The 23,218-nt window shown below is 39.2% G+C and overlaps 1 protein-coding gene across 1 annotated transcript; it reads right to left on the bottom strand.

Moving 5' to 3' along the window:
* Positions 1–46: 46 nt before the first annotated feature.
* LOC137287368 (iron-sulfur clusters transporter ABCB7, mitochondrial-like) lies at positions 47–22,645 on the bottom strand. Its single transcript, XM_067819626.1, has 14 exons — positions 22,466–22,645; positions 19,182–19,241; positions 18,362–18,568; positions 10,970–11,099; positions 10,347–10,533; positions 9,867–9,948; positions 8,774–8,862; positions 7,793–7,880; positions 7,306–7,480; positions 6,508–6,665; positions 5,573–5,736; positions 4,852–4,981; positions 4,453–4,731; positions 47–3,967 (listed from the first exon to the last, which is right to left on the bottom strand). The coding sequence occupies exons 1-14, from the start codon at positions 22,625–22,627 to the stop codon at positions 3,692–3,694; spliced, it is 2,187 nt and encodes a 728-aa protein (XP_067675727.1). The 5' UTR covers positions 22,628–22,645; the 3' UTR covers positions 47–3,691.
* Between the last annotated feature and the right edge of the window lie 573 nt (positions 22,646–23,218).

The following is a 23,218-nucleotide window of genomic DNA, read 5'->3' as shown; positions in this document are numbered from 1 at the left end:
AGTGTGGTTGTAGCCTACTCCAAGCTGCAACAAGTAAGACAACTCATTTTATTCCATTACTTTCTTTATATAAAACATGATCTGATAAAATAGAACTTTCCCCAAAATTTAAATACTAGATTATGATACAAAAGGGACATGTCCGCAGTGTAGTTCATCTCTTCAATTACTGAAGGTCAATTCAATTACAAACAATTACTGAAGGTTTTAACACAAATATCTCTAGTTCTGATTAACACTGGATTCATATGCCTTCTAAACTATCACAGTCTGTCCTCCATTTTCACCCTACACATACACTCTCAGCATATAAACACTTTTTACTGAGAGTGAGAGTGAGAGTGAGCTATATCATCTAGTTCCTAAAGCTGCTGTGGTCTCATGGTAGCTTATATCAACTATCGAAGATTAGCTGTAAAATAGCTATTTTTTTCTATCCTATTGCCAGTTTTCTATTATGAATAGTCATAAAATCATAGCATTCAACTGAAGGTTAACAGAGACTTAGCACATTCTTATGAAGATCTCAAGTGTTTTATAAATGATGTTGTGAAAGTCTGGTTCAGACTGCTTTCAATTGAAAACATCCTTTGGCATACATGAACTATTAACAGTTCTCAGCCCCAATGATATGTTGAGTTCAATGCCTTTGTTGACAATAGTAAGTAGATTGTAGGAAGCAAAAGTGCAGCAGTACATAGGCAGCAAATACAGTGTCTACTACAAGCACAAGAAACTGACATAGTCAGTATTCATGTTGACACCTCTACTTCATGAAGAGAAAACAATACGTCTTAGCAGCAAGTCTAAGCACTATGACAGTAGGTTGTCAACCTCAGTACTACACACAACAGTGATCACAGACTTGATTCAAATTGATATTTACAACCAGTGGTATTCAAATTTATCTGTTTTCACAATAGGTTGGATATGAATAATTCAACTGTTAATTAATCAAGTCATTCTTGGGGTAAAAAAACATGAACGTCACAATTCCTTAGCTTCAGTGAAACAACTGATTTCGTCTGTGGTTCTCAAAACTATAAGATGTCCATCCGATACATCCATATCCTGAAGAGGTGGTATAGATGAAGTAACAAACATCATCATCCTAACAAAACAAGAATCACAGAGATTATATACATTCATCACAGATATCACTGAATATATCAACCTGCTCTCAGCACTATAAGCATTATTATATGCAATAAAAGCAAATAACACAAAACAACTACTACAACTACTCCCATTGATACAAGAGACCTGTGCATCAGTGTTCCACAATACTTTTTTCTTTGTCAGGAGGACAAAAATGACTTTACTCCATGCTGACAAGTTAAATTTGAAGTTTGGGTGTGCTCAATTCTGAAACTTAACAACAATTGGAAAGTTGATTTTGAACAGAAAATGTCAAAATGGACATATATGGATTGCTGACGCAGGACTAGCTACAAAATGTGAGAGTCAGTGTATTAACATATACTCTAGATTGGCACTGTTGACTCTTGATAATAGTTACGAACATATCAGTCAATGTACCATGGTTCAGGAGACCTGTGTACCAATGTATGATTATACATGAAACCTGAATACCAATGTACGTTGATACAAAAAACCCTGTGTACTAATGCACCATGACACAAGAAACCTGTCTTCTAATATACCATGATACAAGAAACCTGTCTTCTAATATACCATGATACAAGAAACCTGTCTTCTAATATACCATGATACAAGAAACCTGTCTTCTAATATACCATGATGCAAGAAACCAGTCTTCTAATATACCATGATACAAGAGACTGAAAAACCAATATACCATGATGGTATACATTGACTTATGAGAGATCTGGGGAATGAATATTAAGTATAAGGATATAAATGCATACATATAACTTAAGTATCCCAGTATATACTTGAACCATGAGGATCTGATCTTCGATGTTTAGTAATTAAAGTGATCAGTTAACCTGTATTAAAGAAGATATTATCCTTGACTGACAATCCTGTGTGACGCATATGATGTGAGCTCTCAGGGCCTGGCAACAAGCAATGTAATCCATCTTCTGGGCAAGCATATAAATCCATACAAGACTAACTCAAGAACATGTGTCAATCCTCTTAAGTCCATTATGGGCCTGTAATGACCAAACATAGCCCTGAATGAGAAAAGAAAGTAATTTCAATTTACAACTAATCTTATTTGTGTTCCAGTGTATGAAATATGTAATTAAATATGTCATCCATACAAAGATTAACTTTGAGTTATAACGTTTATAAATATATCATCTGTTGGCCTTCGGAGCTGTTTCCACAGGTTGGAACCTGTTGCCGAGACTGTGGGGTTGTTTTAAACAAAAGTAAGTCTGCTCATGCATCTCTACTGTATCTCCTCTCAATCAAACTATTACTAGAAACAAACTGCTACAGATAGTTGTATCAAACACATTAACATATGCATGACTGAACTGATCAATGTCTGTAGCTGACAAAGTTCCACACCCATACCTCCAAACATCTCATGCCCATAAGTCCCTATCAGTGAGCAAGATAAATATGCCATGTAGTTCACAAAACGTCATAACTGTAACTTTCTTGTTTCTGCTGAATGTTTACGTTTTGGAATCATGATCATGGGAATCTCTATATAAAATCATACTAAAAGAAAAGTACAAATCATACACAGTAATGATATTAACTGAACATCAGAACTATGAAAAACAGTGTCATCTAAGAAACAATCTGCATATTACTTTCAAACAATATCAAATGAATTCTCTTGTTTAATTAAGTTGGACTTCACAGATGTCTTTATGACATGTGCAGTGTTGGAAGTTGTCCAGGGCCTTTTCTAACATGGAAGCACAATGGCTTCATACACACAACACTCCCAACAAAACTCCATTGTATTCAGTTGATACTGAAACCCTAAATATCAAACAAAACTGACAGTGTCACATATTACCCTATGCCCAAAGAACAGTCTGCACAAATGCTAATATTGAACACATCACAATGCACTACGGAAAAATAACATGCAAAACATGATTTGTCATCCAGTGAACATGATCAATAGTCTGCATGTTAATGATATTCACTAGGTGCCTAGTCTCAGTTGGAACTTTGACTGTCAGGCAGTGATGGTAGGCATATATGATCTAAATACTACATCCCTGCAAATAACCTTTGTGCTACTATACAATTTCAGTTTTGGATCTCAAGTACCTGAGTTGTTTACACCATACACAAGCTCCCTCCATTACGGCACATATTGCAGATATCAGTGCCAATATTTCATGAAATGAAATATCTGACGTAAGTACTGCTGTTGTTCCGTAGAGGACCAACTGTCTGATGCGTGAAGTTGCTGCTGGGGGTGAAGCTACTGCTTGATGCCACCTGTTCTCTTGAGGTCTGCAGCTGACATTTGACTTTGTTCCCAGCCAGTTCCAAGTTGTCTGCAACGGATTCCTCTTGGACCAAGTAGTCTGGCATCGATTTAATGTTGTCCCTTTTCTCCATGACCAAGTTGTCTACAGCCCCTACTAGATGTAAACTGTTTCATTCAGGACCAAGTGACTCCTTCTTCCAGGACTAAATTGTTGGCTTCCACTGACAAATATCATTTGTTCACTCCAATACCAAGTCGTCTGCATCTGATTCCGCATTATGCTATCTGAGTCTTCAAGATCTACTGCTTGAGGTCATCTGTTTCTTGCAGGATTGAGTCCTCTGTGTCTGGTGCATCTGCTGGGTTAGCCTCTATCTTTACCTGGCTCTGCTTAGTCCACAGATGGCTGTACAGACTGTTGGGATCGGCCAGGAGGCTGTAGTGTGTTCCTTGCTCTGCCACACAACCTTTCTCCAACACCAATATCATATCTGCATCAACAACAGTTGACAGTCGGTGAGCAATCACTACAGTCGTCTTCCCTTTTGTCACCTCACGAAGAGCTGACAGGATGTTCTGCAACAGTTGATCAAATCAGTTCAGCGTCATAGTTTTGAGAAAGTTTAGTGAAAATATATAACAGTTTTGCCATAAAAGGTAGAAAAGCAGGTGTGATTCAGATTTTTAGCACTTCCTTCAATACACAGACTTAAGATTTCACACAACACTAGTAATAATGTCTATATTTTGATGGCGACCAGGCCATGGAGGATGGTTGCTCAGATTCCTTGCATACTAATACTAGCTAGGTGGTTTAATTCCATTTTCAACAATAATTCAGATAAATCACAGCATTTCAGCTTGATGTGGATGAAAAGTGTGACATGAAGTCTAAGACATTTATGACTTTCATGACATCCAAAAGCATGATGTCAACCTAGAAGCTTGGTAAGGGACAAGGGAGAGCTAACACAGCACTAAAGTAGTTGCTCATCCATAGACTATTATCCTCTCTAGCTGCTCCAAGTTCTAATTGCCTCTCAAACAAGTCAATATGTTACCTGTTCTGTGATTGTGTCAAGACTTGAGGTAGCTTCGTCATAGACAATGATTGGAGGGTCCTTCATGATGGTCCTGGCAATGGCTACCCTCTGCTTCTCTCCCCCTGACAGCTTGAGGCCCCGCTCCCCAACCTGGGTTTCATACTGATTAGGGAATCGGGTCATAATGGCATCATGCAGTTCCACCATCTTAGCAGCGTTGTGTACATCTGTCTCAGACTTGGTCAGATCACCATAATGGATGTTGTTGAAGACAGTGTCATGGAACAATACACAATCCTGGAACAAAATAACAGGTAATTTAGCCAGGAGAGAAAAACAGCGATCTTAAAATCGCTGTTTGCATCTGTTTTCTCATCTGACGGACAACTTATCACTGTTAGACAACCTCTGCCCTACCTGAGGAACGACTCCTATAGCCTTCCGAGTGCTCTCCAAATTCAATGATTTTATGTCCTGCCCATTGATCAGAATACGTCCATGGTCTGTGTCAAAGAAGCGATACAGCAACCTCACAATGGTGGATTTTCTGGATTAGACAAAAAGGTATTGTTAACTGAACAGGTAAAAGTGAAATGCGGGAGATGTAACATGCAAAAAGTCAGCTAGATGGTACACCACCAAAACATTAAAGCATCAGACAAGCTTCTCCATTGCCACCTTTCCTAATGACTCACTCATTGATTACTCATCCACACCCACTGATGACTCATCCACACCCACTTATCACTCATCCGCACCCACTGATCACTCAATCCACTGATCACTCAACCACACCCACTGTTCACTCAATCCACTGATCACTCAACCAGACCCACTGATCACTCACCCACACCCACTGATCACTCACCCACACCCACTGATCACTCAACCACACCCACTGATCACTCAACCACACCCACTGATCATTCAACCCACTGATCACTCAACCACACCCACTTATCACTCATCTGCACCCACTGATCACTCAGCCACACCCACTGATCACTCACACACCCACTGATCACTCAAGCGCACAAACTGATCACTCACACTCACTCACTGATCACTCAACCACACCAACTGATCACTCAACCACACCTACAGATCACTCAAACAAACCTACCGGTATGTGACTTACCCTGAACCACTGCCGCCAACTACAGCTACCTTCTTTCCTGATGGTACAGTAAATGAGAGACCATTAAGAATCTTCTGTCCCGGAACATACTCAAAATACACATCCTCAAATGTGATGGTGGACTCAGAGGGTGTGATCCGCAGTGATGGTGCATTGAGATCATTCTGTGGGGCAAAGTAAGGACAGCCATTAAGGTTGGTTAGAGACCTTTCTGTGGGGCAAAGTAAGGACAGTCATTAAGGTTGGATAGAGACCTTTCTGTGGGACAAAGTAAGGAGAGTCATTAAGGTTGGATAGAGACCATTCTGTGGGACAAAGGAAAGAGAATCATTAAGGTTGGATAGAGACCATTTTGTGGGACAAAGGAAGTAGAGTCATTAAGGTTGGATAGAGGCCATTCTGTTGGACAAAGTAAGGAGAGCCATTAAGGCTAGATAGAGACCATTCTGTGGGACAAAGTAAGGAGAGCCATTAAGGTTGAATAGAAGCCATTTTGTGGGACAAAGTAAGGAGAGCCATTGAGGTTGGATAGAGACCATTCTGTGGGACAAAGTTTGTTGTACATGTGGTGGACTAAGGGTGCCGAAGTATTGAGATCTTTCTGTGAGACAAAGTGAAGCTTGTATGTGTAACTGCATTGGAACTCCCATCACACATGAATTGTTCCCAGCACATACTTGTCATACTGTTGGCAAATTTACAGACACACAAGAGGGGCATATCACTGAAAATCTGGAGCAAATAATTCAATCATTCATATTAAGAGTAACGTGTCTGCATCAATGGCCTGCAATGACACCCAATCAACAATGTCAGCCAGTCAAACCACTTACTCTTACCAAAGCCTCTAACAACCAGTTTAGGGCTGTTAACCCAGAAACCCAGTTGTTAACCCAGTTAACCTTCTAACCTAGAAACCCTGTGGAGGAACTCACCATCACATTGGGTGTTATGTTGAGGAGGCTAAACATGGTGTGCATGTCGATAAGGGATTGGCGAACTTCCCGATACACGGAACCGAGGAAGTTGAGAGGCAGAGAGAGCTGGAAGAGGAGCCCATTCACCATCACCAGGTCCCCAACAGTCATAGTTCCTGAACAAATGATATCAGGTCAGTAGTGTTGGTTGTGTCTCATCTAAAAGATTCTAACATAAACTGAAAATCTTCCACAAATCAGGTTACATCGTCTGTGAGACCAAGGATGTGAAGTTTCAGCTTCCTTGTTCCAGTGGTTTCCAGAATTATGTTTCCTGTGTAAGCCTGTTTCTCAGGCACATTTTTTTTCAAAATTGACGTGGGCAGTAGGAGGCTATTTTAAATTTTAGACAGAAAAAAGTGATAAGGGAACACATTTTTTTCTCTCAGGAAGCTTGGCACGGCTTAATGAGTTGTAGATTCACTCACACTCGTTCTTATAGACACTCATTCTGATTGGGACCAGGCCAAGGCAAAACTATTTTTTTAAATGGCAATAAAAAATTGTTGGGCGCACACATAAAAGTGATGCGCCGGTGCCTGAGAAACATTTCACTTTTTTTTATTTAGCCCAATGTAATATGTTTTGAGATAATTTAATTGTTAGTGCAAAGGTAAAATGTTAAGAACCTGTCGTGGAAAAGTTACAAATATGTTTTATATATCTTAACTATTTCAGCTGTCACCACTGGTATCAAAATAGTTCAGCTTAATTGGTTTCTGTGGAGCGGATGATGATATTTCACAATATACAAACCTGCCATTATCTGCTGACTTGACAACAACATGATGCCAGTAATTCCTGCACTGAAGATAGCATTCTGACCCCAGTTCAACATTGCCAGACTGGTGGTGGTCTTGAGGGATGCAGTCTCATAGTTCTTCAGCACCTTGTCATACTTGTCTGCTTCATACTTCTCATTGTTGAAATACTGGGTAACACATACAATATGGCTGCTATAGTCACAGAATTCCAAACGTCTCATTAATTTATGAAATTGCATGCCATTTTCCTTTCAAACATTCTCTCTGTGAATCTCTGTACCTCACAAACAGTATGTGTCACGATATTGGAGTATCCACAAAATTAGTCTGCATGTTTCTGTGTGAAATTCTCCATGTTACATTCAACCTGACTGACAAAACGCCATTGCTATCAATTTTTTTAACTTGATCACATGATCAGTCAATTTAGGTTTCTTCAAACAATTGTATGCAACAGGTCCTCCATCAGACATTTGTACCTTCACAGTCTCGTAGTTGATGAGTGAATCAATGGCCATGGATCCTGCCTTAGAGTCTGCCTGGTTCATCTTTACACGAAACTGGGTCCTGGAAATATGCAAACATCAGATTTTATTACTGAACAACCTTAAGGCCCCGTCCCCTTCTCTAACACAACAAAATGTTCAAAGAATTCCATCACTGAGTATCTGATTTTAAGTTGAATTTACCATCATGGAGCATCTGATTTTAAGTAGAGCTTACCTTCATGGGGAATCTGATTTTAAGTAGAACTCACCTTCATGGGGCATCTGATTTTAACTAGAGCTTACCTTTATGGAGCATCTGATTTTAAATAGAGCTCACCTTCATGGGGCATCTATTTTAAGTAGAGCTTACCTTCATGGGGCATCTGATTTTAAGTAGAGCTTACCTTTATGGAGCATCTGATTTTAAGTAGAGCTCACCTTCATGGGGCATCTGATTTTAAGTAGAGCTTACCTTTATGGAGCATCTGATTTTAAGTAGAGCTTCCCTTCATGGGGCATCTGATTTTAACTACAGCTTACCTTCATGGGGCATCTGATTTTAAGTAGAGCTTACCTTCATGGGGAATCTGATTTTAAGTAGACCTTACCTTCATGGGGCATCTGATTTTAACTAGAGCTTCCCTTCATGGGGCATTTGATTTTAACTAGAGCTTACCTTCATGGGGCATCTGATTTTAAGTAGAGCTTACCTTCATGGGGCATCTGATTTTAAGTAGAGCTTACCTTCATGGGGCATCTGATTTTAAGTAGACCTTACCTTCATGGGGAATCTGATTTTAAGTAGAGCCTACCTCCAGTGATTGCTGGTTGTAAGCAAATGTTTCCTTTGATGAGAATCTGACTACATCAAAACGTACCTGAAATCTGATTTTATGTGAGATCTTAAGTACAGCATACACGTCTGATTCTGAGTAGAGCTTCTCTCCAATGACTATCTGCAGAAGAGCTTACCTCCACTGTGTGACGAGCAGAGTGAAGATGGTGTACGTCCCAATACAGCCCAGAGCCACCATGGCGTACTGAATCCCACACTTGTAGTACTGCAAGAGTGGGAGTATTTGTATGTATGAGTTTTATACCAATCACTGACATTCTTCACAGAATATCAGAAAATGTTTAACATAGATGGCATAAACATCTGTATATGAATATTCCAATAATCCATATACATTCATATCATACTGATTTTATATAGCAGTATTTCTATACAGTTGTATCTCATGCACACAACAGACTCAAACAGTACCTATATAATTTGTGGGGAAATTTAATCTTGTGACACCCACATATCCATTCTTTAATCCCTAGAACTTAAGATCATGGTTGAGCTCAATGGTCAAACAGAATGATCTTAAATCACACAAATATATGCAAATGTATACTGTATATCTTATCCAATCATGTCGAAGACCTGGGTTCAATTCCTCATATGGATACAATATGTGATGCCATTTCTTCTGTCCCTGGTTGTGATATTGCTGGAATATTGCTAAAGACAGTGTAAAACCATGCGCACTGACTATTTTATCCACCTGACATGCCTCCCAAAGTTGACTTTAAGATACAAGTCTGGCCTGACATTACCTATACCAAAACAGTCACACAAGCTTTCCCAACAGATCATTTGTTCACATAAATGCCCCATTTAGCATTGTTTGAGCTATATGACAGTGGTCAGTAAATCATCTAGCCTGTGAACAACATCATGATTACTAATCCTCACACTTTAGACTAATGACACAAGTCACCCTCTGACCATCCAATCCGTACAGTCAAGACTGGAGTAATGGTGACCTATTCTCACTCCAGATCTTCATGAGGATCCCAATATATCATGTTAATTGATCACTGGATTGACGTAGTTATTGACAGACTGTCGTCTGAGTGCAGTATAAAACTAAACTAAACTCACTAACTCAAACACTATCACACTTCAATTAGCCTGAACGCACCAGTATAGAAGTGAGTATTCATACAATCCATCATTAGAGTTCATGTTGAAGGGAGCAGTGATTGATATGTCCTACCAATGTATGATACCTACCAATATGGAGGTTACCAGAGAAACTTCGAATATTGTTGGTGCAACATTAAACACCAGTGCACTCAGAACAAAGTTGATGCCTCTGAAATATATGTAAACAAATAACCATTTTTACCATGCTGACATGAGTATACTATAACACAGCTGTGTAAATGTTTCATCCATGTAAGTGAAATGATTCACAATGCTAAATGATCCTTCTATTCTGAAATGGAAAAATAATATTTTGGTTCATACTAATAAATCTTGCAGGCCATGACAAGTTAACTATGGCCATATGAACAAATTTGATGTTCTTTTTCTTCTTTTAAGTGACATAGGACCTGAATATGTTCAAATGACTATCAATAGTATACATTAATGAAACACTTAATTTTTACATACAAAAATATAAAACAAAACAAAAAAACCCAATAAGATTATGTGAAAACAAATAGTTGAACAATGAAGTTTACAACAATCAAGGAAAGACGTGATCACCTTGTTCCTCGATCTATGGCTTTGGACACTGCACCAGTTTGACGTGAAAGGTGAAAACTAAGGTCAAGGTTATGTAGATGAAGAAATACATTGCGGGCAACACGACGTATTGAGCTTTGGGCCACTTTGGCAAACACAGCATTGCGAAGCTCATTGAATCCCGAAGCACCTGCTCGTGCAACACCATCTGAAAAGTTGAACAGATGAGGATAACACGACGAACTGGATACTCCTTCTCTTGAATTTCAAATAAACGCAGTACAGGGATGTAACACTACCTTGAGACTGCTTCAGTCCATAAACCTGCCTCCCACTTCAACTGGGATATATTCTTGAAGAACCTAAATATTTTGAAAAGATATTCTCACTGTATAGCTAGTGCAACAGATTGTTATATATAACAATAATCACAATAGAAGACTAGAAATAAAAGATATGTTAAAATCCTGATTTTAGATTTGTTACTCATTTTCAGCTACATATATGAATAGTCTACTCATATAAAACTGAAGTCTGGTGAACCAATGACAAGAATGGTGAATTGGTTAATTTGTATAAAGGATATTTCAGATGCAAAAGTGTTATAAAATAAAATCCAGTTTTAAAAAACACAATTAACTTACAGCCTATTAACAACGCTGTTGCCATGGTAATAATTGTAGCTGTTGGGTCATCAATATTTAGCCAGTTACTGGGAGCATTAAGCCAGTCAACTGCATACTTAAAGATGAAAGGTACCTGCACATTCATCACCTGTAGAAGTAAACAGTCCAGTGTAACACATCCTACATGTAATAATACCATCTGATCCTTGTTAAACATATGAGTCTAGGCATGCTAGTTTAATGTGGCACTCAGCAATATTCCAGCACTGAACCACAAAATATGACATGCAGCAAACGCTTCTCATAAATAAATGTCAGCAGCTATATATTTACAGACTACACAACAAAATGTAAACACACACACATCTGTAGACAACAAAATAAAATCACTGACAGCATTTGTAAGAAATGTAACTTTCTGAATAAAATTGCTATTTTATATCCGGAGTTATCCTAGTCGTGCTTAATTGCTTGTCTCCTTCTATTCGAAAGTTCGTGGAACACTTGAAATCCCTTGAGGTTACCTTCTTCAAAAGAGGACATGTAATCACACTCATCCACAGGTAGCCTCCCTTTCCTCTATATTTTGGCACCAATATTGGCCACATGACTGGTCATATTTGCCAATCTCTCCAAAAATCATAGCCCAAACACAAGGATTTTCCCAAACACAGGGCTATCCAAGTGCAATGAAGGGTAGTTTGGGAGGGTTGACCTCATGAGTCAGGATAAGTATAAAATATCAATTTTATTCAGAAAATTGCATATTTTTCCTTATCCTGACTCATGCTTAATTGCTTACTGTATCCTAAAGACACGACGGTGGGTCATGCCTCTTTTTGGATAATTCTTTTTCCTGCAAAACATCCTGAATATCCCTTCAGGGAACTAAAATGCCCCTGTACTTCTCCTGTTTCTTCCAGAGTCCATTATTTTCACACCTTATCTCAGTTTCCTATTTTAAATACAGGGCTGGTTACATGTTACCAGGACCAGCAACATTTTTCAGTTATCAGATCTGTGGGCTTGCTGGTCATTTTAGGAGTTTCATACGCTGGGTATACATATATAACAAGCAAGACATTAGTTATAAGACCACACCTATAGGTCAGAATTGACAGTATGGCTCCCCTCAAGATACCAGTTGTAATCAATGAATCAATGATACTATCCAATAAGAACACTGTTCATTGGCTGAAAGCTTTCTCTAGACCAAATTCAGTGTTAGATGAATGGGTAGGCTGATCAGCAGAAGTTTGGTTTGATTGATCATGAACTAAACAGAAAATGTCTAGCTACCACATTTGCCATAGTCAGCGACACGGCCAAATTTACACCACTGGAAAATGTATTGACCCACACAGCCATGTAACTGGCAGAAGCTACTTCATACACTCGTATATCACAACTTAGTGTTAGACGTTTTCATCTGCCAAGTTAAAACGCATATACCACAAATTATCAAAATACGTACAAGGTTATGATCACTCATGCTAGTCTGTCCTGATGTCCACATGGACTCTCAACAAAGAAATTTGTTCAGTTGTTCAACAAGTCATGTGATAAGGGTGACTTATTTTTAGTGCCTTTGAGGGGCCGTTAACGGTTGTGCTACAACAAGAATGTCGAATTGTTGAATACGACTGAGACGTCCTCCGTTGTAATGTCTCTGAGATAGTGATTTGCAAACACTGTATCTGATTTCCAAAAGTAGCCCTCCATGATTGTTGTAATTGAGCAATTTCTATGTAAAGCAAGCCAGAGTTCTTACTTCGTGTGGACTGGAGGCTGAAGTTCTGCTGCTTTATATGGTTGTAAAATAACAGTTCTCACCCAGATTGAAACCATTGTTTGTAAGATGTCTCTGCACATAATGGGATAAACAGATGCTTAAATGTCTGCTTCCTTGTTTGTGTATGTTATAGATAAAAGCTCTAACTGAACACAAGGATAAATCCTGCGTATTGTTTGGTTCAGACACTGTATATAATGCTTGAATATGAAATTGTCTATCAGGTTGCCATGGCAACTGTCTTTTAGCAATGAAATCCCAACGAAGTGCCAAGTCAACCATATCACAGTTTGTGAAGTTGAACCAAGTTCGCATGAAATCCAATGCTTGAATTTCTGACATACGGGTGGTCGAGGTAAGGGCAAGTAAAAATAGTATCACTTTGTTTGACGAAGATGAAAGATGCTTCAGACGCAGCAAATTCTCTCTGCTTCTCATAAGCTTCAAACCTTTTCCACTTGTCATCATACAGACTATGCGTAGATCTGCGTAAAGTGAAAGTAATTGCCTTTGCCGCTCTCACGAAATATCCCCGTTTTTTCAAACATGTTTTGATACACTCCATATGTGTAACTGGAATACGCCTAGATACTTGTTTGCTTGTTTGGTGTGCTGACGTACTAGCAGATTCGACCAATCTGGTAGTTTCATTGCTGGATGTCTAAGTTCTTGAATGAGTACAAGAAACCACAGTTTTACTGGCCAGTAAAGTCAGTTGTAATGCTGTTGTCTATTTCATTTTCACCAATACTTGAGGTATTAATACTGGAGATGGGAAGGCATATGTGTTCAGATCTTCCAAAGAGATGTTGAGGGCATCTGTTACCCATGCTTGAACATCCGATACCGGATACATGAACATTTTTATCTGATTGTTGAACCAAGTTGCAAAAAGATCTATGAGTGGAGATCCTGTCTTCCGAGTGATGAGCTGAAACGCTTCTCGCTCCAGCATCCATTCTGTTGGAGATGGTTGACTTGGACGAGAGAGAGCATCTGTGATAATGATATTTGCTCCTGGAATGTGACATGCTTTTATGTAAATGTTTGAACTCATCGACTATGTTGAAGCAGGTTTAACAACCTCGTTGATCCTTGCTTGTTTATGTAATAGGCCACAGTGGAGTTGTCCACGTAGCCCATGAGTTTTACATACCTTAATGCTTCCAACCAATGTTGTATCACATTAATTACTGCCTTCATTTCCAAGTGATTGATGAGCAATTGGACCATGTCCCTGCTACCACTTTGTTGTTGAGATGACCACCCCATCCTTGAAGGGATGTGTCCACATAAAGATGAGTGTTGCTGTCTGGCTCTGATAAATAAGTTCTTGTGCAGACAAACGATTCATGTGTCCACCACAGGAGATATTGTTTCAGATTCTTCAGTAACTGTATCGAGTTCGCATTGGTCAGATGCAGATTCACAAACCGTTGAAGCGGCCGTAATTGTAGCCTCCCCATGCGTGTCATGTCCTGGGCTTAGGTTAACATTCCTAGAAGGCATTGCCAATCTTGGAGTTTCAATGGAGAGAGTAGCGCTTGCAATATTCTGGCTTGAATCTTGATCCATCATTCTTTCGGAACCATTATGTGGTTGAGGGGTGTGATGAACCGTATTCCTGGAAACAGTAGATCCTGTTTCAGTTTCCGACTTTAGTAGATTGACTAACCATCCTAGTTGAGTTTGTAGTCTGATGGTGACTTTTAGTTAAAGTCTGAGTTCTGACTCCTTTTTGCACTTGAATCTCATCGCCAGGTAAAAGGAACTGCATAGCCCTCGACAATGTAGATACGTTACTATATGCTTTGTTATCCATGTAAACAACCAAGGGGCCGGCAATATTCCAAATGGTAGGATGTTCTACTGAAAATGACGACCCCTGCACAGAAATCTTAGGCACTTCCTTGAATGTAGATGTATCGGAATATGCAGGTACATGTCCTGAAGGTCTATGCTGGCTATGTAATCATATGGACAAACATGGTGCCAGAGTTGTGGAAGGTGAATCATTTTGAAATGTTCTGGTTTGAGAAGATAATCCCGATTGAATCTCCTCATGTTCGAAATGAGTCTGAACTTTTCTCTGGAGTTCTTCTTTGATAAGAGAAAAATTAGGGAATGAAACCTCGGTGCGAGATGATCTTCGACTGTGTTCTTGTCTACTAGGGACATAATAATTGCTTCTTCAAGTTTCTGAGTTTGATCTGCCGCATAGTTGAAGATCAGTGCCTGAAGTTCTGAGATACAAAGTCTTCCTGTAATATTCCCCAATTTTCCATGTACCTCTGTTGTCTGACAACCCATGAAGGTCCGGGGTGAAATAGGTCTTCAGCAACCCATGCTTGTGGTCAGGCTCGCTGACTTGGTTAACACGTCATCAGATCCCATTTGCACAGGTTGATGCTCATGCTGTTGAGCACTGAATTGTCTGGTCCAGACTCGATTATTTACAGACTGCCACCATATAACTGGAATATGGCTGAGTGCCACGTAAAACTTAACTCACTCACTCTGTAGTCTGACACACTTGATTGAAACTAGTACGAGAACAATGGGGAGTGGAAGGATGCAGTCGTTCTGAACTTGATCTTCAGTGACGCGACTGTCTGACGCTCCTAGGGGCCCCCTGTTGAACAACGAAAGGAGCCACAACCTCCCCTACTGCTGGAATATTTTTTGTCTCTAGTGAACTCCTGTGAACTTTGACTTGTTGGAGTAACAATGTAAAGTCTGGTGAATAAAATTGCCAAAGTATCAACAGACTTAATCATCGTAACTTCCCTGGACTCCTGTGTGATTGATTGAGCAACTTCCTTGATGTCTCCATCAAAGTAGAGGTTTGGTGAATCTGTCTCTCCAGTTGCAAGATGAGTTAATCCGGCTGATGTGAATGCAAGGTGCTCCGATATATATTGTTGACCTCTTTTCTGTGTCAGAAGTGATGACAAAATCATCCTGTCCTCTTCTGAACTTGAATTCTTGAATCTAGATATCAATGCTTTATTAATAGTTTTATATCTAGATAGGCCATAAAAAGTATGAGTGGTGGTGTCTAGTTGAGCTAACTTCTTGTGATCCACTTTATAACATTTAAAATGTGTGCCATTGATAAGTTTATCGTCTTCATCAATCTCTGGAGCTTCGTGAAGGGTTCCATGTGGTGTTAAGGAAACCTTTTCATGTTAAAGGGTGATACATGTTGACTTTGATACTTTGTGGTTTTGGTGAAGGCTGTGCTGAGTGTGTCTGGTACCTTGGAGATAGGATCAATGGGAGGTACTGTGAGCATACCAACTTGCTCATTAACTATTCTATAAGTGAAAGCTTCTTTAAATTCCTTCGACAAAGAACCTGAATCCAATCCAAGTTATTTCAGCATTGGAGAAAATAACTTCCACTTCTTCATTACAGAATCTATCAGACGAGTCGTGACAATGAGTATCCCTGCGTGATTCCCTGCATGGTGATGTATAATCGTAATTTACATCCCTTCGTGCAACCTCCATGTGTAAGTCCTTGTGTGTATCTTCCAAACGTGAGTCCTCAGAACATTATTCCTTATTCCACACCATCTTCTAAACGTATATATCCCTTTCTGCATTTTCCATCCTGTGTAAATCTTCAAGCCAATAATCCCTGAGCGCACTTGGCGAAGGACTCCTATGTCAACGTGAAGACTGATCCCTCGTTGAGAATTCCTCCTGCGGTGAAGTGAACCTGCCCACAGGTGTACATGCTTCCAAATCCAAGTGCAAAATCTTCTGCATGGAGAATCCTTTCTAATGTGATGTTGATAAATATTAGAATCGCGTCCATGGAGAACTACTGCTGGGAAGACATTCGTTGAAGTATCCAGACTGCGTGACACCGTGACTGTCAATGGAGATGATCTACCGGAACGTAAACATTCATGCATGTCCTCTTCAATATTCATATGGGTTTGAGAGTATGGTGTGCCTTCATAAGTGATGACAACAAAGGTGCCATCATGGCAGACCTGTCCTTCATGCTGATTCATTAAGGACATCACATGTTGCATGAATTGTTCCATGAAGAGTCTGGGATCAAAATCTTGCACTGTATGTGTTGACCTCCATGGAGGTGAGTATTTTCCTCAGAATACAGATGTCTCTTCTGACCTATGATGTAGGTGCACTGTACTGGCAGAGATGTCATCCTTCGTAGAAGATGTCAACGTTGAAGGTAGATCATCCGTAATTTATGCTGAGTAGACGTTGAAGATGAGGTTGCAATCTGCTGGTGAGAAATACCCCCAGGAAAGTATAGGTGGTTTATCAAATATCTCTGCTTCGCCAGGAGGCACAATATCCTGAGTGAAGACAGGAACCTTCGATGTAGTAGATGATGACGTCTTCTTCTTCTGCAAAGGAGACAGTTTAGATTGCTTAGCCTGCGACAGGGATGATTCCTTCCATGTAGATCTCTTCTTAGTCGGTGCAGTGTCCGTCACCAAATCAGAGTCGTTCTCCTGAGTCATAACTTGCTGGAATTACAAACATGACTGATGGATACTGTCTTACCTTGTTCATTGCACGGCTAAGAATGGCAAACACATATTGATTAAATTCTTCAGCTGATGTCAACAAAGATTACAGCGGACATTGGCACAACAAACCGTAGTGCAAGATGGACATAATCAGCGTGGATCAGACGCTGACAACCAGTACCTATTCAAACAAGTTTTCATCAAATTGTAAACAGTATAAACCATGACTACACGTATAAAATACCTAAATTATACACAATTTTTATAATACAATTAAATATACAGACTGAAAACCATATAAAGCAAAATTGAGATAATAATCCCAAAGAACAACAAAAAAGTGCTGTCTAGGTACCCCAAGTCGCCACATTTAGTGTTTTGAATAATAGCTATAATGGGTCACATTTCATTTTAATTGTTGGTCAACACTTTTATAATTCTTGTTTTCTGGAATTTATCTGCTCCTAGTTTTCTATGTGTCTACTTGCCATTTTGAGGGCGACACTCACATTCACTCATAGTTATATCATAGTTAGATCATCAAAACCCGTCAACGCCTGACCTACATTATCTGCTGTCACACCGATCGCTGTGTTGACATTCTGCCATAGTTGATTCTCTCTCACACCAAGACACTGGTGAGTTTGCTTTATTGTATTTTGTGACCCAAAATTGTATCTTGAATTGTACCTGAAATCTGTATTGTTATATTAACTTGTGACTTTGTATACCTTGCGCTCGTTGCATAATAATAATAATATCTGAATATTTTAAACTTGTCTTTGTTCTGTTTTGCTGGTTCACAAGGGGATTTCTTACATTGTCGTCAGGGTAAATTCTTAAACGTAACACATGGGATTTCAAGTCTTCCACTAACTTTGGAATAGAAGAGGGAGACAAGCAATTAAGCATGAGTCAAGATAAGGAAAAATATCGCAACATATCAACACCCATTGCCTTATCAGGAAATCAACAAAGAGTAGGCATGATGTAATTCTGACTGGTTTCTAGAAGCAAAACATGTTACCACAGTAATAATTGGATATATTTATGACACAATACACCGCTGCAAGCACGGTACAGTACGGTTCACAGTTCTACTCACCTTGGACCCAACAAGAAGCCCGACTGCGATCACAACTCTAGCCTTGATTCCAGGTTTGTTCTTGGGCCAGATATAGGTCATCATGGCCTTCACTATGTCCCATCCACTAACATCTTTTTTACCGGTAGTAGAATTAACTTCATTAGGTGCAAGAGTGGAGGCCCCAGGGTGAAAACAGGTTCTTTTGCCAACATTTTTGGGTAAGAACTGCAAATTACAAAACATTCTCATGAATTAAAAAGAGACATCTACAACACAGTAACTATGGCAACATATACACCAGTACATGATCTGTTAACAGTTATACACAAATGGGACCAAAATGACAGAATTTGTTAATATCAATGACAGTGGAGATTGATGACACAAAATAATCCATTTTTTTTTCACAACTGAAACAAAAAAATGTCTTAAGTTAAATTGTCATTTCAAGTTTCCTAATCATAACACTGATAAGGAGAAAAACCAATCCAACATTATTTTTATAATCTACTGATCCAAATCAAATCTATTGAGATTATCAAGGATATCATATAGAATGCATTACTTCTCCTGTGTTCAAATCTACTGGCCAAATAATTCAAAATCAAAATCCAGAAAAAAAAAAAATGATATTTGTAATAAAGAAACAGGTGTTAAGTTCACTTAGCACACCAAGTAACAACATGTACACTTTAGTTTGATATCATAATAATAATAATAGTAGTTTTTGTTTTCATCATGATTTCATGGACAAGAAACCAATCTACTGATCAAAACGAAGACAGTTTAGTTTATGACTTAAGCTTCAAGTTGCTAGCATTCAACATAATCTACCTACCTTTCGAAACAAAGATGTCTTCGACATGTAGTACTTATTCCATCCACCATGTTTTCCACACTAGAAAAAGAAAAATTGGACAATTGTCACTCGAACAGACAGAGATCAACAGCGTAGTAGGCATCTCAATCTTCAATATTATGTATTTAGAAAAGAAAGTGTATAATATGAGAATATGGTAAGCGTCATCCATATTTTATATTCATACCTGAGTTACAATGATCTGTTAGATGCATAGTACCATATATTACTGTGTATAAGCCGACCCCATAGATAAGCCGACCCCCTAACTTGACCCCCAAAATCAGTGTCAAAATGGTATGTTCCATGCATTCATGCATAAGCTGACACCCCCCTCCCCTCCCCTTTCTTCTCCCTTCCGATTACGCGAAAATGGAAATATAAAAGGTTGAATGGAAACTTAGCGGTATTGCATTGTGGCTCTCAACTGGGGGATATAATGACGTGTTACAAAATGAATGCCCCTACTCCAATAATCGCTCACTGCTTGAAAGTGCTTGTGCAAACAACAAAACAATAGCAATCGGGCCCTATGGCTTGCGTGGCATCTATGAAACAACAGGAAGCAATCACAGTATGTGAAGTGACAGGAAACAGCTGATGCGATTGGCACATCAAATGACAGGATTATAACTTTTTAATAATTAATATTGTGAGTAAAAAGGTAGGTACAGAACTTAATAATGACTAATAATGACAAAATAATATGAAATGATGAATACTCAATACTTCGATTTGTATTTTATAGATCTTGTATAACAAAGTGGCTGTAATCATTGTAAACTTCCCAGCAGGTGTACCGCTAACCTGTAAGATCGTCCTCACAGGGCATTGACGACCAGAAAAATACTTTCATGAAATTGTGCCTCATAGATAAGCCAACCCCCTTCTACAGACAACATTCTTTGGACCTCAAAATTTGGCTTATACACGGTAATATATGGTAGTACTTGCGCCAGTTCTATTACATTTATATAGAACTCTCTGACATGATTTAATGGCATAAAAAAATGGCATACAAAATAACCCTTTCCCATGAAATGTTAAGCATGGGAAACTAAAGCTTTGAAGGAAGCATACAAGTGCATTTGTCAGGGTATTCTGGATCAGGAAATTGCAGTGCTCTCATTGAAAGATGCTGAATTTCATTTTTCACTTTCAGATAGTCCAACTAAAGTTCATGATTTACATAATTGTTTAGTTACTTGAACAGATTTTCAGAAGGTATAATTATAAAACTGTGCCTCATTTGACTGGGCACACTCTTGAATTTCAAAACCTCATAATCACCCTTTGAAGGATCACCATATTGACTGTGTGAAACTAAGCTGTTCACAAGAGTTGATGTAATTATCCGAATCCTACCACAGGGTCTCACTCAGGTAGACGCCAGAGTTCAGAACAGATGATAACATTCTTGGACAAAAGGGGACTCATAAGTCTCCAGATGGTAAGCAAATGATGGATGTTATTGATATTGGTTGTGTGAACGTTTTGTGAGCAGGTGAAATTTAACTCTGACCCAAATTAATTTATGATGAATTACTGTTTTTCTTTTTCTTGTGTTTCCATTTTGATTGATAATTTCAGCGGCAAAGTTCTTTTCTTCATTTGTCACAGCGATAAATAGAGTATCTAACCTAAGTGTTTGCTGATATCAGTTATATCAACATGAGTTGATAAAGTTACAAATAAAAAGTTATTTATACTTTTTGTTTTGACCCATGAAGGTCCAGGGTAGAATAGGCCTTCAGCAACCCATGATTACCATAAACAGTGACTCTGCTTGTCATCTAACGGGGCTAGGAGACTAACAGGATCTTGTGGTCAGGCTCGCTGACTTGGTTGACACACGTCATCATTTCCCAATTGCACAGATTGATGCTCATGCTGTTGATCACTGGATTGTCTGCTAGAGACGCAATTATTTACAGACTGCCGCCATATAGCTGGAATACTGCTGAGTGCGGCGTAAAACTAAACTCACACACGGCTTTTACTTTTATCAACTTGTGTTGATATACCTGATATCAGTAGACACGAGGGTGAGATTCCATTTACAATTCACTCTTTATTAGTTTCCAGTGAAAAATGAACACAGTACCACCACTGTGACATAGCACTGTGACGTCATCAAGTTCATGACATCATAGCATTGACAGGGCATTGTACAAAATCTACTGTCAAAACGATATCCCCTAGGAAATATATTTGATCTCACACAATCAATATCACCAGTGGAACACAGTTTTGGATGATAAAATGTTTTATCTCCATGATGCGTTTCTAATGGTTTTCAGTATAATCAGATTTCACTTACCAAGTCATCAGTACCAAATTATTCGCCTTTATGTCTATGCACAGAAAGCATTTTCTCTGACACGCTTGATAAATATTGTTTCGTCAAAAAATATTGGATTATTTCCATAATTTGAATAAGAGCCCACACATCTCATCACAAAAACTCTTAGGATTTAAATTAGAGCCTAACCCTCTGTCCTAGCTAGGATTTTTTTGACTGGCAAGTGTTACCCGACAGCGAAACATACGACAGCGAAGCGAGTGCGTCAGTTGACGGGAGTAGTGCACCTTACTGGGCGCACTTTTTCCGATTTTTTCGCTGAGCTGGCGGGGCTCGAGCAGAGCTAGGCCACACCTACCCATTCATCAAAGCGAGAAGCCACACCAGGCCATTGTTTTCAAGATGTCATGCAGCCAATCCAGTGAAGCGATGATATATGATGACATTTACTGACTGACATTCGATTCGTTGGCTCTTGTCGACTGGCTGACTACCCACGGGGTCATAGGTGACTTCGCAGGAGCCAACAATGGATAGATATACTCGCACCTAAGATTAGCCAACCCTAATCTTTACTCACTAACCCTAAGGATCTAGAAGGGGGGTGCCCAAGGGCTAAGGATAGAGAAGTGGGGTGCCCAAGGGCTAAGGATCTAGAAGGGGGTGCCCAAGGGCTAAGGATCTAGAAGAGGGTGCCCAAGGGTTAAGGATACAGCAGCGTGGTACAGTGAGACAGATCATTAGAGCTACAGAGCGCTCTCGCTGTAGCGCGCTCATTAGCGAGCGCTCAGCAGTCCCCAGGGAGCGCACCCGGTAAACTGCAATCTAGCACAGTCGACGAATATTACCGTAATATCGATGCATTATCTGCACATAATTAAATGCACATTTTCCCCGAATTCATCTAGTCTTAGCCCTGACAATGACAATTTTCTCAATGACATATGCTTTGGAGACTCACGTATCTAGGGATTCCATCATGGACCTTGGACGTCAGTAGCTGCTTTTGACTTTTCACTAAAGTGCTAAATGACTGTTGTATATTGATATGACACAAACCACACTTTCGTAGACCGGGCGAGAAACTCGCCCCTCGAAACAAAACTGTTGCCATCCCTGCCATTGCTCATAGTCTCTAGTTAGAGTGACCTACCCTTGGATAATATACAAAATTTGAAATGAACTATTCCTAGAAGATGTGGAATTGGATCAAGAGATCAAAATCGCCTGACACTTGAAGGGTGGATGTATACTATTCATCATAAGTTAAGGCTTACTTAAAACACTCACTGTATGTTATGTACATATATTTGTGGTTACATCGACCATGAATTTCTCAACTAACTAGAGTGTAACCTAATAATACTGCTGAAAAGCATGTGCAAATATCGTGCATGTTAAACTTTCGGTGAAAGGTTTTGTTAAAAATTTGCCAATTTTCACAGAGTTTCCTCATTTATTTAACTCATGACAATAATCTTTTAAACGTTATGAACCTGGTTTGCAATGTATCTGTTCATGTGTGAACAAAACCTTTAACTGTATGGAATATTCTGCAGTTTAGAGAGCAGTTGACTGAAATAAGAGGCTACATTTACAGTAGTGAGTCTAAACTATTGATGGGTAGTATATGTATGTGCTTAAAGTCTGTGATGATTTTGCAGTAGTAAATGTGGAATTAGAATCAATGTACAAGCCACCAACAAAATTTTGA

The sequence above is a fragment of the Haliotis asinina genome, chromosome 6 (assembly GCF_037392515.1).
Source record: "Haliotis asinina isolate JCU_RB_2024 chromosome 6, JCU_Hal_asi_v2, whole genome shotgun sequence".
NCBI lineage: Eukaryota > Metazoa > Mollusca > Gastropoda > Lepetellida > Haliotidae > Haliotis > Haliotis asinina.
This window is presented reverse-complemented; position numbering and strand designations above follow the sequence as displayed.